The 18343-nt window shown below is 31.2% G+C and overlaps 2 protein-coding genes across 7 annotated transcripts; both read right to left on the reverse strand.

Moving 5' to 3' along the window:
- Window positions 1-2105: 2105 nt before the first annotated feature.
- On the reverse strand, window positions 2106-8808 carry LOC124848154 (Pentatricopeptide repeat (PPR) superfamily protein). 6 transcript variants are annotated; one of them, XM_047325795.2, is made up of 13 exons: window positions 8567-8808; window positions 7759-7852; window positions 6802-7027; window positions 6554-6656; window positions 6355-6419; window positions 5511-5639; window positions 5298-5396; window positions 5009-5165; window positions 4284-4384; window positions 3864-4004; window positions 3475-3570; window positions 2578-2685; window positions 2106-2286 (listed from the first exon to the last, which is right to left on the reverse strand). In XM_047325795.2, the coding sequence occupies exons 1-12, from the start codon at window positions 8610-8612 to the stop codon at window positions 2581-2583; spliced, it is 1362 nt and encodes a 453-aa protein (XP_047181751.2). In that variant the 5' UTR covers window positions 8613-8808; the 3' UTR covers window positions 2106-2286; window positions 2578-2580. The 6 variants fall into 6 exon arrangements, with proteins under 6 accessions (XP_047181751.2, XP_047181752.2, XP_087951305.1 ...); XM_047325796.2 differs by having other exon boundaries at window positions 2106-2443; XM_088095179.1 differs by lacking the exon at window positions 5511-5639 and having other exon boundaries at window positions 2106-2685.
- A 928-nt stretch (window positions 8809-9736) lies between these two features.
- LOC124848156 (putative polygalacturonase) lies at window positions 9737-15123 on the reverse strand. Its single transcript, XM_047325801.2, has 5 exons — window positions 14503-15123; window positions 13153-13273; window positions 11291-11465; window positions 11119-11189; window positions 9737-10593 (listed from the first exon to the last, which is right to left on the reverse strand). Exons 1-5 carry the CDS (start codon window positions 14824-14826, stop codon window positions 9956-9958), a joined length of 1329 nt encoding a protein of 442 aa, XP_047181757.1. The 5' UTR covers window positions 14827-15123; the 3' UTR covers window positions 9737-9955.
- Window positions 15124-18343: the final 3220 nt, after the last annotated feature.

Consider the following 18343-nt stretch of genomic DNA (forward strand, 5'->3'; position numbering starts at 1 on the left):
AGGACTGTCACTGAGCACCATCTTTTATCCCTAAGCACCATCTTTTATGGAAGATCTAGCATTGAACACAACTTTTGAGCATTAGTGTATATGTTATGGATTTTGTGATGTTTTGATTTGTTTGAAATGAATTAATATGGATATGACGTATGTTTAATATGTATTATGAATTGATAACATGGTTGTATGTATGATGAATGTCATGGAAGGAATTTTAAGGAGAAGTTTCTTGTAATGATTTCAATAGTGTATGTATTGATGTATGGATTCTGTATTGGGAGTTATCATGTCGCTCTAATAACCATTCAATCTCAAGTAGAAAAGGTGAGTATGTGGTGAGCGGAGCAAAAGGTCTTAGTCTAAGAGTTTTGCCTTGGCCAAATATGTTAACGAACCCGCCAATGTATGATGTCAATACATGTATCAAGATGATCGAGTCTAGTATGAGTGATTGTATGTACTAGGATTTATTGATATAAATGTTTATGTGTTAATATCTGTATACATGTTGTATGATTTATCTTTTTAGTACATTAGCTTACTCTTTATTACCTGTTTGTTTGCGTATTTGTCTTTCTTGTTTGTAATAGTTACCTTAATCATGTGAATAAATAAAGATATTTCAGTTGATCAATAAGAGAGATGCATAAGCATTGTTTAGGATAAATCCTATTGTGTATAATTTCTTTTTTTAATAAAAAAAACTCTAGTTTTCCTAGTTATATTTATAACTCTTATATTACTTTTGTATATAATTATAAAATGAATAATAAATAATAACTAATTTGAATTTTGGTGAGTAGCTTATCTTAATTTGTTATTTTGAAATATACCCTTTTCTTTTACTAAAATTCTATAATGACTTTTACTTATTTCAATTCTTAATTTGTGTTTTTTTTTAAATTATTCCTTTCCATCGACAGTTATTTTTATAGACGGATACTCCATTAATAACAAGACAAGTGATTTAACTCGACTTAGGAGGTAAATATTTAAACACTTATTACCATTTAATTATGTTATTTTTAACACAGGAACATTTAGTTAGTTTTTTAAAAATATATCAATTTACTAAACAAAAATATATCATATCAAATAAATCCCTTACAATCTTTTCACTATTTTTCTTCTTTCTCTTTATACTATTTTTTTTACTTAATTCAAACTATCCCTCAGGACAGTTTTTATTAATTTATTGCCCAGAGAAGATAGTCAACTACAATAAATAACCATAAATGAATAGACGTAACAACATAGTAGTCATAAAGACGTAAGAGCAAGATGTCTTCATCCCATGATAGTTGCCATTTGGCAGAAGTCGAAAATGATATCCTTGCAAAAGTTCAAACCTTTCATTGGCCTCAGCATTATGAGGAGCACCAACATAGAGTAGATGAGGATATATTATTTAGTTGGAGCTAAAATGATCACTGAATAATGGTTCGTTGGTATTATAATGTATAAAAGATGTTCGAAGCCTGATGGTTGCAGCTTCTTTAGGCAATGCCCATCAATTGAAATAGCACATTTTTAAACGTGCTTTGAATCTATAAAAAAAGCTTCAAACATAAGTTCAAATGGTATAAGTTTCAAACATCATATTGTTAAAATGTAAGTTTGCAGTTAATTCTAAAAACGTAAGACCTTTTATGCAAAGCAATATTTAGATTAAAAGTGGTTTCCAAGGTAAGAAAATGTGAAAAACACTTCATCTTAAAAATAGATTTCGCGTCCCCACCACCCAAAAAAAAACAGGCCAAACGCACAAAAGTGTGTAATGAATATTTAATAGTATTTACTAAGAATACAGGTTATGCAGTTGCCAAAATAATACGTCTCGTGCTATAAAAGGACAGAAGTTAAACAATAAGTGTGGAAACCTGTTCTATGCAACAGATCATCCTGAAATTCAAAGTATATATACAATGTACTAATCACAGAATAATTGCAAATTTTAAAAAATATGATCTCCTGAGGAAACAGTTTTATTAATAAACGCTGTCCTTAAGCATCACTTATTATTCACCAAACAATGAATAAATGCTATCCTTATTATGCATCAAACAGAAAGCTAAACATTTTAAAATTTCTAATTTAGATGGGAGTAAAAGAGGAAAAAGAAGATAATAGTGCCCTTTTCAACCTAAATAAAATTATAGAGCCAACATGGATATTCTCGAGATAAAAGTTACGTCCACCGTACCACGTGTTTATCTCAATGAGATAAAATACTCGTTACTCAGTTTTATGTATCGGAATGTGTCTCTCCATTTGACAAGCTTCAAACTGCAAAGAAACACCCAAGTACTTGATTCTCAATTTTGTGAATTGGTAAAGATCAACCTACGTAAACTTGGGTTTAAATATTTGCAGCCACTAATACTCCTTTGAAGAGCGACACAACCTTGCCACTAATACTCCTTTGAAGATGTACCCAAAAATGCTGTATAGGATTTACCCAGGAAAAAATGTACAGATTATAGAACTATTCATACATAAAGACATCAATTGCTTCAGAACAGACTCTAGGTAGGGGTAGTTTGAGAAGGACAAAGTGAATAAATAAGGACCAATCACCTATCAAATCATGGTGGTGGTCCGCCACTTCTTCATATTCTTCTTGCGTTGAGATCGAGGAAACAAGAGTTGCCAAATCTGTTTCGCAGCTGCGTTTATGGTGGCAGCCTACAAATTGAAGAAGAATAATCCATTAGTCAATAAGAAAACATGCCAGGCCGGAGGTTTCTTCTTTTAGCAAATTTATATCAGTTACAAAAGCTTATATAAGTCAAGGCCATGGAGTAGCCTATGTTGTAGGCTCTTGGTAACCATTAGATTAAAATGCCTTAAATGAACGGTAGTGGACCGTAAAGGCTTCTTTAACACGTGGTCAATCACAGACACAATAGTGTTCCCTACTCTTCTGATCACAAATGTTCATCACCTTACCCCAGACAAAGGTTTGTTTACCTTCCTGTATTTAATCTACTGATATTAAACCGTTAATTATGAAGCCCACTTCCCAAATTCTACCAAAAAATATATTTCTGGAGAATCCAGTTCAAATCTTCCCATGTGCTAGGCAAGCATGTTATATGTGCGTGACACATTGGTTCACTTAGAACCTCAGACTTGTAGGTTTGCTTCAAATATTACTGATAATTCAGGAGCCTCAGAAATCCAAAAAATACTATAAAAACAAAATCATCAAGATTTTTTGGGTTATGATATACGGTTTTCCTTTTTCCACTGGACTTATTTTAACATGATCATTTAAATGTCCAGCATCAAACATTGGATAGCATACGAATAATAAGCTTACACAGTCAACCCTCAAATTATCTTATCCGTAAGAGGTTGATAGCAACTAGATTGTTTTAATAACTAATACGCATGTTCTGACTAGGATGTTCAGGTGAGGGTGCATGATCAATCTTGAATAATGTACATTCTTTTGAAACCCACAATCCTTACCTGGATTTTGAATGGAAAGCGATGAGTTTTTACTTCTACACCTGAGAAAACTCTAACATCCATGCCAAGGCTGTCAACCCCAACCAGGTAAGCTCCCTGGAAGCCAAGTAATAGTAACAGTAAAATAAACAATCAGCTTAAACCAATTGCTAACAGTAGACAAAAAATCAAAGAATAAACAGATGATGAAGCAAATAATAGTCTTTTCCTACTACGCGAGGAAGTAAGATACAAAGGAAAAGAAGTAAAGAGTCATCAATTTCCTTGTTTGGTATATCCAATGGAAAACAAGGGAGGCTTTCCTTCATTTATTTGATGTCATAAACGAAAAGAACGAAGATGTAAATAAATGTGGAATTATTTTATAAAGCGGGGAAAAATTGGATTACCTCAGCATCAAGACCTTTCTTCTTGCAAAGTGCTTTAAGATCATCATCACAGAATCTGTTGAACCGTTCCAGAATTTCCGAAGAAGAGTGTGCAAGAATATCAGGTTCAGCATCTTGAAACTCTAGCACACTAATTTCAGACTGCAATTATTGTGTACATGTAGAACATTTATAATTTGAAATTTAGAATATAGATCTCAACAAACTTAATGATGCTTCAAATTACAGAAAAATATTGTGGATTTGCTAGTGTACCCCCATTTGCTTTCTAGGGGTATTTTAGCAGGCTACACCTTTGGTGTATTTTTCAAAAATGAAGTCATAAATTATTAACACACTCTCTCTTAATAACAAAGAAGGTGTTGTTGTATAGATAGATAGATAGATAAAGAAAGAAAGAACCGGTTTTGTGACACGTGCCTGATTTCCATACATGGAGTAGAGCTTGATTTTCAGGATCTCTAATCCGTATAGTGTCGAATTACCGTTTCCTTGGTCATCAATACTATTTGAGTAAGAATCTTCGCCATACAATCATTGAAAAGGAACAAAGTTAAAAAACAATTTACCAATGAATGTACAGTCTTTTTGTCAAAACTAAGATTTCATGTCACTGATAAAGAAGAGCCTTTGCCTCTGCAGGTTGCATAAATGCAAAATGCTCAGAGAACTGCAATGACAAACTTCAAGCTTGATTGTTATATTGAAAACTAGATTGACTAGACAAAAAACAACAAGCAACAGTAGTGAACCCAAACAACTAACACCAAGTTTGAGTTTTCAAAAAAGCAGCACAACTTTAGTCAACTAAACAAGATCATTCTACAATACTGAATTGTGAGGATGTTCAGAGTCCTTTAACACACTTCTTCATAAATGTGCCATAACAAGAAAGTATTAAATAAAATACACATAAGTTAGCCAACAAATTAATAAACTAATTGGTCTACATATAAATAAAAACATGGAAGTGACATAGAAGTTAAAAGTGCCCCTTCATGAAAATATATGCTCTACAAAATTTAAGTTTAGGAATTTATATGGTTCTCCGCTAGACGCTATTAGAAAAACTTGATGTTCTTATACTAAATGAGTATAAAGGAAATCTGTAGATCATAGATATCGATCTTGTAGTTAACTGATACCTCTCAAGCCGGAGATGTATACAGCACCATCTTCAGTGTGATACATCCATCTTAGATAAGACCTTTCTTCATCATAAATGGGTCTAAGGAACCCTATAATGGAAACACCATTTGTAGGATGGTTCATTCTCTTAATATATTCCAAGTTGTTGACAGCCTAGAAGAAAAATCATAAAGATCAATGTTATTTCTTCCAGAACCTATCTGTTAAATCATTTTCATGTTGAAACTTGAGATATTAGCTATCTATCGGTTCTTGTTGTGTTCTTTTTTAGGGGGGATGGAGGACCTTTGTTAAACACTTCGAGAAATAAATTGGATGAATAGAGTTTGTAGAATCAGGATGTCCCCAATTCACAGAAATGTTAAACTCCTCCATTTCTGAGACCTGTTTGCAGAAGAATACACTTCAGATTTAAATTACTCACATGCATAAAAAGAAACGATTGGTAACTAAAACAACTTTCTAATTTCCATAATTTAAACATCTGAAAATGCAAACCTCAACAACATCATCTTCATTATCAAATGTGAATAATTCATCATCCTTGCCATTATTGAAAATGTCATACTCATTAGCAGTTCTTCTATTATTATCGTATATTGGGATGTCCATTCCAATGAAAACGTTCTGAAGAAACACAGAACCTGAATATCAATTTCACAACTTCTACCTTATAGATAAGGATGGGAAACAAAAAGACCATGCCAAAACTACTTCACTTTACCGTCCAAACAACAAATATAGCTCTTCAAGCTGTTGCATAAAAACAAAGTTGAATCACTTAAAAAAATAATACTTTTAAGATGACTATATAATCTCGTGATCTGAATTAATAACTTCATATGATTATACCATATATGAAATTGGCCTTTTATTTTGAGTGAAAACATGAAATCTAACAAGGAATCCCAAACACACCAGTAAAAAGAACTAAATAAAAGAAAAGAAACAAGAGAGAAGTACGTGGAAGAGATTAGAAGCCTGGACCTTATAACTAGAAATACTACACAAATGTATCACACGGCTCCCTGACACATATATGCAGCTTTCATGTACTTTAAATTTAAAAAGACAATATATATACATAAATACATACAATATATATATATATATATATATATATATATATATATATATAATAAAATAGTAATAATAATAATAATAATAATAATAATAATAATAATTTGTATCACGTGGGAGACAAAGAAGTAAAAGAAAAAGTATGTGGAATAATCCTTAGAGAAGAGAAGAAAAAGAGAAATCTCAACAGCTAAGCATAGTTGGTCAACTCTTTGCATGACTAATAATGAAATCCCTTTGTAAACCGCTACTAAATTCCTACCACAGGATTGTTAGCTCCACGATCTGCCAAAATGTTTGCATCATCAAAGATTTCAAAATATATATCTACAGAACAAAAAACAAATTAAAGCAACAAGTTAAAATTCTCAATGTATAAATACTAAATCATAAATTCATTAAGGTAATTGATAATTCTCACTTCATAAACAAAATATATACATAACAAAAAGAAAACAAACCTCCAAAATCATCAATATGATATTGAAACTCAGCCCATGAAATCTGCTCATGTGGTTCACAGTGTACCATTCCAGGAAATACTAGCAAGGCGTTTTTATTAGCCTAATGCCAACAAACAGGGCATGATGATAAAAGGATATGGATACTACCAGAATACGTTAAGCAAAATAGAAAAATCATAATATGTGCAGCTCTACATATTACAAATTAACTCCTTTCACATGCACAAATGCATTTAGGCACAAACCTCTACAGTTGTTTTTGCCATTTCAGGAGGAGAGAGTCTGGCTGGCTTTACATCCTCAGAACCTTTCAGTTCTTCAAGAGGATGATAACCTTGTCCATCCATGTGATCAGAAGAATCGGGTATAGAATCTGAATAATCTGCAGCAACATTAACCTTCGAAAGGCACTGATCATGCCCTGTGGATGGCCAAAGGAGGTGTGGCAATCCAAAACATGAACTTTTGTACCTAAAGATAACCAAAACTATTTCAGAAAACAAAGCATTTTAAGATATTTCAAGAAGAATAATAACATAAACAAGATTTCACAAGTGACAAGAACAAGCCTATATAAATAATTGTGGTAATCATGGTTTAGTGAATTTTCAACTAACACAGTAAATGGAATATTTGATTGCAGAATCAATAGAAGGAAGAGGCTAATGAAAATATTGGTTTGACATAAATAAAAGTTAAACTCATTATAATATATCACTACTGATTTCAGCGTTTTAGATGTTAGGAATCTAAGTGAGTTTGAATCATATTTTGAGTAGAAATAAAAAAGTTGAGCAACATATAACAAAGAAGACCCACAAACTCATTGACTTAAAGTTGTAGGTTGGAGTTCGGTTTTGATTATGACTCATTGGTGCCGTATCTTCTTAATGTATCTCCCTTGAAAGAACCTAACAATGATATCAAAGCCTATATAAATAATAAAAGGGAAGGAAAAAAAGAAAGAAAGAAAAGAAAAGAAGTCCCTAAAATTGTTGAGATACTGAATGGAATATGGATGCAAATAAATGTAAAATATCTTCCCCCCATTTCCTTGTCTCTAATTAGAGACAAATTGAATAATCCCACCTGTAGTACTATTTCAATTCTATAAGCAAGAGAAGGGTGAATTGACTTTCAAACTGATCACTCTATTTTCTGAATAAGGGTAAATAATCATCAATTATGTAATATATAAGCACCTTGTGCTGGCAAGGTCATGCCATCTTCGGCCATCAATAGGAAGTTTGATTGAATTGCTTGTTATTCCATATGACGTAGAGTAACATATCCCTTCTACAAGACACACAGTGTTGAACAAATATGAAAACACCATCCAGAAGAGAGAGCATTTGAACATAACATAAATCCTCAAGTCAAAGACGATAACGAGTGTACTGTAGGCAAATATCTCAAAACACATAGAAGAAACGGAAATGTAAAAATGTGTAAAAAAATTATAAATCATCTAAGATGTTCTATCACTTGAGAACAAAAATCCCGTCTCCGTCAAAAATTTGCACTCACTCTCAAAATCAAATCCCTGGCATGTGTAGTGTAGGTAAGTAGTACTCAAATCACGTAAAACAAAAGAAAATCTCAAAATGTATGAAATAACTAAAGTCGTATAAGTTCTATCACTCCATAACAAAAACACAGTTCTGATCGAAATTTTGCGCTCCTTCTCAAATTCCTAAAATCTGCATTTAGCCCTAAAACTTATAGACTTCTTCACAATCTGAAAACCGTTAAAACATTTAAGTTATTTATTTTGCTCCGGCGAACTCCACAGTTCTAGCAAATGAAGCATTCTCCTACTTAAAAACTCGATTGAGCCTAATAACTTGATAACATTTTCATCTGACTAGAGTTAAATAAGCATGCATGAGCACGAGGATTTCCTTAGGAACAATCGTTTTATTGTGAAATGAATTAACGGATTGTCTATTTGACGGAGTAATAGTAATTCGGAAATTAAATAGCATAGAAATAAGAGTTCGAAAAATTTACCAGAAGGTGAGGAAAGTGAAGAAGAAGCAGGAGGTCGAATAGCCATGGAAGACAACGACGATTTGAGAAGAGAGGGCGGGTGTGTGCGTATCTTGCTTTTATGTGACAGTGAAAGCAATAACTAACGAAGACTCAAGCACAGACATGACGATGGCATGTGCTTGTGTTGTTGCAGTGCTACTTCTGCTTCTTAGTAAACACTATAACCTCACTTCCCACTCCTTCGATCCTCTCCTGCCTCTCCAGCTTCATATTCCGTGAAGAAAAATCTGGAGCGCTCGTCATTTTCTCGCTGATGTTTAAATTCGGTATGATGGATGATCAACGGTCGTGATTCAACTGAATTTTTGCTGCATATAATATTGGCTACAGAGGATTTACTTTGCCTACTTTACCCTCACTTCCCACGTGAGCTACTGTTAACTTAAATTCTTTGTTTCATTCATCAACGTTGTTGACATAAATTCATCACTATTAATTTTATTTTCAGTTATTTTTGTACATATTAGAAATAAATAAGTTTAATATTAATGATATAATAAATATTTATTGATAATATTTTTTGGTTATTTTGTCAATTAATTTATGTTTGGTCCTGATAGATATACTTAGCAAACTAGCATTACCAAATTAATTTAAATGGTAGGTATGGGTTGAGTTAATTTAAAGTGGGCTTGGCTCCAAAATCATAAATTTGTCCTATTTCTAAATTTGTGTATGATGTAGGTTGAGTTCTTATCTCCAAAGAATATTCGATTATAAAATTATTCTTGGATGAATGCTAGATACAGAAATTGAAGATAGAGTTTGGTTGTCCCAGTATGATACTTTTATTTTAACTTTTCCAATATGAACTCTTGTTTTAAAAAACAGAAAAATAATCATAGTTAAGAGATAAACATATTAGTTTCATAGGAATGCTTATAACGAAGGCATAATTTTTTAAATTAATTCCCATGATTTTCTAATAGGAGAAATGTCACTCTTTTATCGTAAATGAACTATATATTTCAAAGAGTAATCTTTATAATTTTCAAATATGATTTTTATTTAGATTTATTAGTGTTTTCCCTATAATGCATCAAATAATACCTTAATTTTACTTAACATAACACTCATTATATGTTAATAAATTTAGGACATGTTTGTTTAAACCCCAAAAAGACATCATTTAATTGGAGATGTTTAAACATAATTTTTATATTTGAAATTAACTTAGACATACATTTCAATTACATTTAACAATTTAAAATTATTAGTCTAAATAAATTCTACTAAAATTTAAACAAACAAGTCTTCATTTTGCAATGCCTTTCATTGCTATAAATCAGCAAAAGAAGCCAATGGCTGCTGCTCTCATGCTACAAAGGTGAAAATATTCCTATAATCTCAGGAATAATTGGCACATGATCCCTGCTGGTTGCTGCTAAGCTCAGAACATGGCCAAGGGCTAACCTGATGAGCAAATCCAGACACATCAGAACATTTCCAAGGAGGAGTTCTAGGTTCTGTCACTCCTCGAAGGTTGATATCATAAAGGCAAATATCAGTGAAAGGTGAATTTTTCACCCCTTGTATCAAGCCAGCCTGCAAAACCTTCACACCCCAAACATTCTTAATTGTGACACCCTTCACAAGGGGGAGAGCACTGGGATCAAATTTGTCATCTGGGTGGTCCCCAACATCACCTGAGATTCTTATTCCCTTCCTTGCCTCCTCTATATACACATGAGACACGGTTATATTCTTTATGAATCCACCCCTGCCACTGTTGGTCTTAATGTGGATACCAATTCCCATTTTGTAAAGGTTGATGTGCTCAGCAAGTACATTCTCCACCCCACCAGAGGTTTCACTGCCAACAGCAATTCCAGCAAATGGAGATGATCCACTTACACGCCTGATGGTGATGTTAGAGCTAGGAAGGCCATAAGCAATCCCGTATTCATCCCATCCACTCTTCACAGCCACAAGATCATCTCCAGTAGATATGTATGAATCCTCTATGCACACATTTGAACTTGAATCTGCATCAATGAAATACTTGTATGAATGATATGAAATGGTTTTTTTTTACTTGTCCAACCAACCAAATGGTACCATAATATTTCAACCACCAGATAACCCGTGGGTTTTTGCTACTGCATTGTAGTGTTGTTAACTTGGATGGAAGCAAACATAAATACAAAACTTGAGATGATAATTGTCAAATCTCAAGCCACACTGACTACATTTGAGTGCATCTTGTCACCAGTATCAAACAAGACAAATGTGTTTAGAAGGGAAAGAAATCCAAAAACTAAAATGCATTGATTACAATCAATAAAATAAGACCAGTTAGTAACCTAGCACAGTATGTGCAAGCTATTTGTTGTATCAATTTCACTATTTGCATAAGGTGTGTTATGTAGCACTCATTCTCTCCTAATCTCTATTGTTAATTAAAACTATAAACTTACATGCGAAACTTAAAAAGATAGCACTCATACAAAAATTTGAATATTTAAATGTTTTGTCAATATTTTTCTGTCTAGAAACCAACCACTACTTACCTGGATCAATGCCATCAGTATTCGGAGAGTCACGTGGCGCCAAAATAGTAACAAATCGAACAACAATATTGCTGCAAAGAAGTCAGACAATTAGGAATGAGATCTAAGGATGAGAACCACTTAGTTTCTAGAAACAAAGTAACAAAAACTTATAAAGAGCGATGACCTATACCTGCTGTAAACCGGGTGTATGTTCCAGAAAGGAGAATTCTTGAAGATTACATTTGAAATAATAATGTCTCTACAATTTACAAATTCAACAAGGTTTGGTCTGGTAAACTGAAGAGATCTCTGCCTCCACTTATTCCACCACAGATCGCCCTGTCCATCAATTGTTCCATTTTCACCTTTGAAAAATATGAATGCCCGGGTGAGAGACACAAATATAGTTTGGACACGACATCCACTGGTTTTAATAAAATAAATTTTCAACACTCAATTATAGGTGCGCTAGTTTGTATAAAAAATCTATAATTTTTAAAATATTTAAATACAATAAATTTCAAATAATCTAATTTTAAATTCTTTTATTTTCTTTTAAATATTTTATTTGAGTAATTTAAGTTCATTAATTTTTGGGTTAAATATGTTTTTAGTTCCTAAATTATTGGTCTGGTTTTCGTCCCTCTTTCAAAGTAAGGTACAATTTGGTCCTCATTCTTTTCAAAAACGTTCGTTTTAGTCCTCGAATTCCGATGATTAAAACGAACGTTTTTGAAAAGAATGAGGACCAAATTGTACCTTACTTTGAAAGAGGGACGAAAACCAGAAACGACCAATAGTTTAAGGACTAAAAACATATTTAACCCTTAATTTTTAATATGGCTAAAATATTTCAATTTGTAAAAATAATATAACATTTAATAATTAAAAAATGTCAATGTAGATTATCTATTTAGTTGGTTTTGATTGATGTTATTTTTCTATAAAATTGCATGAAAAAAATTCAACTTATATTGACATTCACAATTATTTTAAATTGATATTACTCAATATTATTTTAAGTTGATATTTGATCACAATTATTTAAATTGACATTCACAAAAACTATTTTGTACAACATTGTTATTTTTTTTTTTTTTCAAACTGTTCGATTGATGTTACTAAAAAGAAATGTCTTCTCCTGTATTCACAAAGAGATCTTAATTAGTATTTGTTAAAAAGTTAAATTTCAATCACTATTATAAAGAATAATATATGCAACTAGAAAAATAATAATCTCCAAGGTTAATAATAATAATAAATCTCTGTCTAATATTGAATGAGATAATAATGTCTAAAAGAAGTTCTAACATATCATTAAGATGAAAAAATTGTTAGTCAACATCAATGAAAATAATCCTCCTAAATATTACAATCTTAGTGAAAGTGTTCCTACCATGATTAAGTTGAGGAAAGAATATAAAGAAAAAATATATGAATTTAAGAAGATACGTACTTTAGGTAGAATTTGAAATTCTATAATTTTAAATAATCAAATTAATTTTATAAAATTCTAATATTTAACAGAATTTAACCAAACAACATATTTTATTATAAAATATTTTAAATATTTTACAAAAATAAATTACTCTTAAAATTCTATATTGAAATATATTACAAAGATATTGTAAATTTACATGTATTTACAAAGAATACAAAGAAGTGTAACTTAAAACAAAAATGGTTAAGTGGATGAGTTAAATATTTACACAGATCATTAGTATCCATGGATGGGTATTAATTAAGTAATACAAGTGTGTTCTATAAGCTCTCATACAAAACTCTAGTATGCAGTATAGTTAGTTTTTTTTTTCACCTTAACATAAAATTTTTAATTCTTATAATAATTACTATACTATTATATTAATAACTATTTCTTATTAATTTAAAAGGTGTAAGAAAATTTAGATAAACAAAAAAATATATATTTTGTAAGCGTTATCACAATGTGATCATAGTTTAGATATTATGTGGTCTAGTACACACCACGAAACCAGATTCAGTACTAATTTTGAAGTGTGTCCTAAAAAACAGTTAATGTTAGATACCCACCAGTGATTACCACATCCTGAACTCCAACTCCATGCATAAAACTCATATACCTTCCACCAGGCAGCTCCCTTCCTCTTCCATAAGAAGGCAAGGGTGCAATCAAAGGCCAATTCGATGAATCCTAATGAATCAAGCAATGAAGGGCATTAGTCATTAGAAATTGAGTCCTAGTTCATCTGAAACTTTTGATCCATTTGTTTATCTCAAAGAATACAATTTGTAAGAAAAGAAAGAAATGATCAAAGTTGTTTACTGTAATTTTGTATCCGTCGATAACATGTTATCAACTTTTTCTAACAATTTTTTTCCGAGTAGACTATGTGTCACTATTTTATTGGTCTGTATATTTGAAGGAAAAATATCTTTTTAACAACTTTTCTTTACCAATTTTTTTACAACAATTTATTTAATAACTTGTAATTAGTGTGTTTCAAATATACAAACCAATAAAATAGTTTCAAATATACAAACCAATAAAATAGTGACACTGTTCTCAATCAATTGTTAAAATATCATAGTCCTATTTAAAATAGATCAATCATCAACTACCACGTAAGCTATTGTAAAAAATTGACAAAAAAATTATTAAAAAAACATTTTCCTTTTGTATCTAGCTAGATCATGGTGCATTCAAAACAGATGAAATTAGCATAGACATGTAAATTAATCACCATCTCATGTTGATGTTTAATTAAAACACAGAAATTACACTAGCATGTGGCAGCACCTGCAGAACAAGTCTCTACCCCACCACCACTTCATTAGGAAAGAAGACACAGTAATAGTCAGAAATTCCAGCTGCTAAAGCTACAATGTGATGATGCACATAGTGGCATGCATTGATGAAGACGAGACCACTCACTAGTTTCTATCCTCTCAACCTGGGACCCACCATGATCATGGAGATCGTATGTTTCCTACTTTCCATTAAGATCCATACCACCCACCATACGAATAATAAACAACGAATCCATCATAACTACACCCTTTTCATATTTTACGTTTCTTTTTTTCTTTATGCACGTGAAATGCTTCTAAATTGTCACATCGTATTACCATTTCACGTTCCCTTCTGACATTTTCTTTCCGCATTCTCCTCTTAGACGCTTGACCTAGCCGACATTGTTTCGCAGCATACACAGTCATGTTTATGCAAAATTTAAAATGTCTAAATTAACAAAAAAAAATAATTCGTGTAAACTGTAGATCAAAATTGAAAAAAGTTAAACAGTGAACAATATGGTTATGGTAATTTTAATGTGAATAAGAAAATTAATAATCGATAATTAAAATTAATACACAAAAATAACAAATAAAAATGGTTTGATTTTGTAGTGTAGTGTAGTGCACCTGCGTGGCCATGATAACGGCACCGGCGGCGAGGTAGAGCGTCATGTGGCTGGTGAGGTTGAAGGGTTCCGTTAAGTAGACTCCGGGAGGGACATAAAGGAGCGTGCCTCCTACACGTGTCAAGCGCTGAATCCTGTATATGGCCTCCCTGAAGGCCTTGGTGTTGAGGGTGCGGCCATCACCCACGCCGCCGAAATCAGCTATGGAAATGTTGTCGCTGCGGAACCCCGACGACACTATGTTCGAACACGACACCGTTTCGCCCTCGCTAGAGACGAACCAGCAACAGCACAAACACAGCAACGTGAAGAAGCGGAGGCGCATTTTTGCTGGATCAGATTCGGAGAAACGAAGAACCAGCGAAACGAAAAGGGCTCTGTCTGAAGTTAAGGGCAGTGGGTTCTGCTATGTGCGTACGTATGGTGGTTGGTGAAAACATTAAAAGTGGAAGTAATTGTTTGGTTCTGTTGTCCTCACACACACAGAGAATCACTAGCACTCTCACTCTCGTGAAAATGTGCGTGTGGGTGTGGTGATTGAAATTGGATGCAGAATCCTTCAAAATCCTATTGCATTTCCCTTTACCTTTCCCTTCTTATTTTTGCCAAAACTTTTGAGGAGAAGTTCAAACATGCATGTGTTATTTTTCTTAAAGCGTTTTGTTTTTAAGTTAAAATTAGTTTGTTAAATTAAGATATTTAGAAAAATTATGAGGTTATTTGTGAAAAATATTTATGTACAAGTTAATTTAATCTATAAGATTTAAATATTGGTTTTATATACATATTTATGAGTATTAGATGTCTGTTAACTGAAAAGATAATTTTCTTGGTACGTTTGATCTAAGAATCAGATTGATTCATATGTAAGTTTAGATGGAAAGAGTTTTTAAATGTCGGTATCTTTTTTATTTATGAGCTTTGTAAATTTTAAGCAGGTTGCCAAATGAAGCTTGCTATTAGAAGCACTTTTATTGTAAACGTTATAATACATAACATTATTTTAATTTAGTTAATGTTGATTTTATTAGATCACATCATTTTTACTATTTACTTTTTCAATGAAAATTTAATTATATTTTAACTTAAATATTTATTATTGTGAAATATTATTTAAAATAAAAGATGTATTTTTAATCTATTTTTTTAATCCAAAGTCTTATTTAAATATGTAATGTGTGATTGATTAGTCCACTTTTAATTAAGTGTTCAACATGTCAGAGACTCATGAGTCATGTGCTAAATTGAACGATCAACTTTTATCTAAGCTTGTAATGTGCTAAATTCACCAATTATATGTCAAACTAAACAATTAGCTCTTGTCTAAATTGCTCAACAAGTTATAATAACGAGACCAATTAATCATATGTTAGACTACGTTATCAACTCTTACCTAAGTTGTTCAATAAGATAATAGTGAGACTGATGGGTCATGTACTAGACCAATCGATCAACTCTTATGCAAGCTATCTAACGAGTCATTAAGGAGACCGATCGATCAACTGGACAAACTGATCGATCAGTAAATTGACATGCTTAATTTTTTAATATTGATCAACTTAGAGGTAAAATTTGATTTCACATAATTTGACTATTATTAGGTCGATGTTAATAAAACCTCACTCCAAAGCCTATAAATATAGGGAGGAGATAGTTGATTGACATTTATTGCACCATTAATATATAAAGTGTCAACTCTTTACTTATTTTGATATTTGAATGCTTTTTATGAATATTTTCTAAACGAATCGAGATAACTTAAAAATTGGACAAAATGACTTTATGATGTTGGACAATATTAAATTTATGTTCATATAAATATATTTAATTGCATTGATCTTATAAGATTCAAATTTGAAAGTTATAATTCTATAACTCTGAATTAGAAATGTCTTAAATTAAAAAATTGTCTTTATTTAAAGTTGATACATCTAATCTAAGAATTATGATTTATAAGTATGTTTGGATTCTAAAGAGTTTTTATATGCTAATTTCATTTTTATTTAATAAGTTTTTTAGTACTTTGTAAATTTAAATGAAGTTTTGTTGTTAACCGATCTGTTCACTAAACTAGGACGTCTAATGACATTTAGTTTAAAAATTACAATATATTTTAATCATTACAAAATGAAATATATCTCACTTTTGTAATAACTCGCAACTAAATTATAAATTAAAAATGTTTTGTTGCCACGACAATACAACACAATTGTATACAATTTTAAAAAAAAAAGTTGATTTTGAGAAAAAAAAAAGCATATTATTTACATGTTGGTCATTATACAGACATCTGAAATAATACAAATTATTTACATATTGATCATTATAAATATATTTGAAATAATACAAGAATGTAAAAAATAAAAATAAAAATATTAAATTATAAAAAGTAATATCTTTGTACTTAATAATATTAAATTATTATTTTTCACTAATTAATGTTATCTTAATACATGAGGTAAAGCATACGAATATCTAATTTATAATCAAATTTCAAATATATTGTACTGAGTTTATCATGATCATATTCATATCAAATTTATCTTTGGCAAAGTCAAATCATGATACATAAGATTGACTTAAATTTTATATCATGCCATAGTAATTTAGACTAAAAAAATTGTCATAAATGTGAAACACACACACCAAACAATGTGGGATTGAACCAAATCTAAATCGAGTTAGGTGGACCGAATTAAACAAGTTGAATATTAAATTTTAATTTTCAATTAGATTATAACTAATAAAAATTAATTTACAAATTAAAATAATGTGATATCATACAAAAAATATTTCAAAGAGACGTGTGATATTATAAAAAATATTTAAAAATTAATTAAAATTTTATATTAGGTCGAATCTACTTTAATCCTTACATAAGTATATTTTTAAGTAAAATACTTTTAAGTAAAATTTTTAAAAAAAATTGAGACTTTTTCAATCCAGTGAATAAAAAAAATTGTTCTTATTATTTAATTACATTGTATTCCTGGAAGGATGAGAAGTTGTCTAACCGGCTCTGCCAGATTCAACTTCTTGTTTCCCCAGAACTTTTATTGTTCTATTTAATTTTTATTGCATCTTCCTGAAAGGATGAGAAGTTGTCTAACCGGCTCTGCCAGATTCAACTTCTTGTTTCCCCAAGAATTTTTATTAAGATTATTTTATTGATTGTCAAACATTTGATTCTTCTTCGGTGACCATTTATAGTAATATTTTATTATTGTTAATTTGTTTGTAATATATTTATCTTGTATGATTTCTGTGATGAATGTATTTTATGATGTTGATATGAAATTATGCATCTGAACATGATATGAGTATTATGGGGAGATTTTGTAATGGTATGATATGAGTTGAGGAATATGAACATGATATGAGTCTCATGGAGAGATTCTATATTGGTATGGTATTAGTGTATATGTTGATGTTGAGGGTCCTGTTGTTGGTGGTTATCCTAAAACTCTAATAATTGTCCAGTCTCAATTAGAGAAGGATGTGTTATACGGTGAGAGTAGTAGGAGGTCCTAGTCTATGTTCATAGACGTTAATGGACTAACCTTGTGGGTGATGTGATATATTATTTTTGGCCATAACTGTGTTGTAGATGTCACCACAAGTGAATGACCACCGAGACTTCTATCAACATTATATCCGGATAATAGAGTCTAGTATGATAATTGCATCTTGCAAGAATTTATGGTGAATGTATTACGTATAATAATAGTGTAATGCTTTTCTTTGAATTTTGCATGGTAGCTCACCCTTACTTGTTTGTTTGTGCCGGAAAAATCTTATTTTCGCGATGATCGTATAACGTTTATGTTATACGGGAGCAGATG

Source organism: Vigna umbellata, chromosome 1, assembly GCF_029865625.1.
Source record: "Vigna umbellata cultivar VRB3 chromosome 1, Vumbellata_1.0, whole genome shotgun sequence".
Classification (NCBI taxonomy): domain Eukaryota; kingdom Viridiplantae; phylum Streptophyta; class Magnoliopsida; order Fabales; family Fabaceae; genus Vigna; species Vigna umbellata.

Excerpts from the sequence above, each read along its gene's own strand:
- LOC124848154 (XM_047325795.2), bottom strand. The coding sequence starts at position 8,612 with ATGGCTATTCGACCTCCTGCTTCTTCTTCACTTTCCTCACCTTCTG. Across the intron at positions 7,853-8,566 it reads TTCACTTTCCTCACCTTCTG|AAGGGATATGTTACTCTACG; the intron begins GTAAATTTTTCG and ends TGTGTCTTGTAG. Across the intron at positions 5,640-6,354 it reads GTGGAGCTAACAATCCTGTG|AACGTTTTCATTGGAATGGA; the intron begins GTAGGAATTTAG and ends GTGTTTCTTCAG.
- LOC124848156 (XM_047325801.2), bottom strand. The coding sequence starts at position 14,826 with ATGCGCCTCCGCTTCTTCACGTTGCTGTGTTTGTGCTGTTGCTGGTTC. Across the intron at positions 11,466-13,152 it reads TCAGGATGTGGTAATCACTG|GTGAAAATGGAACAATTGAT; the intron begins GTGGGTATCTAA and ends TATTTTTCAAAG. Across the intron at positions 10,594-11,118 it reads TACTGATGGCATTGATCCAG|ATTCAAGTTCAAATGTGTGC; the intron begins GTAAGTAGTGGT and ends TCATTGATGCAG.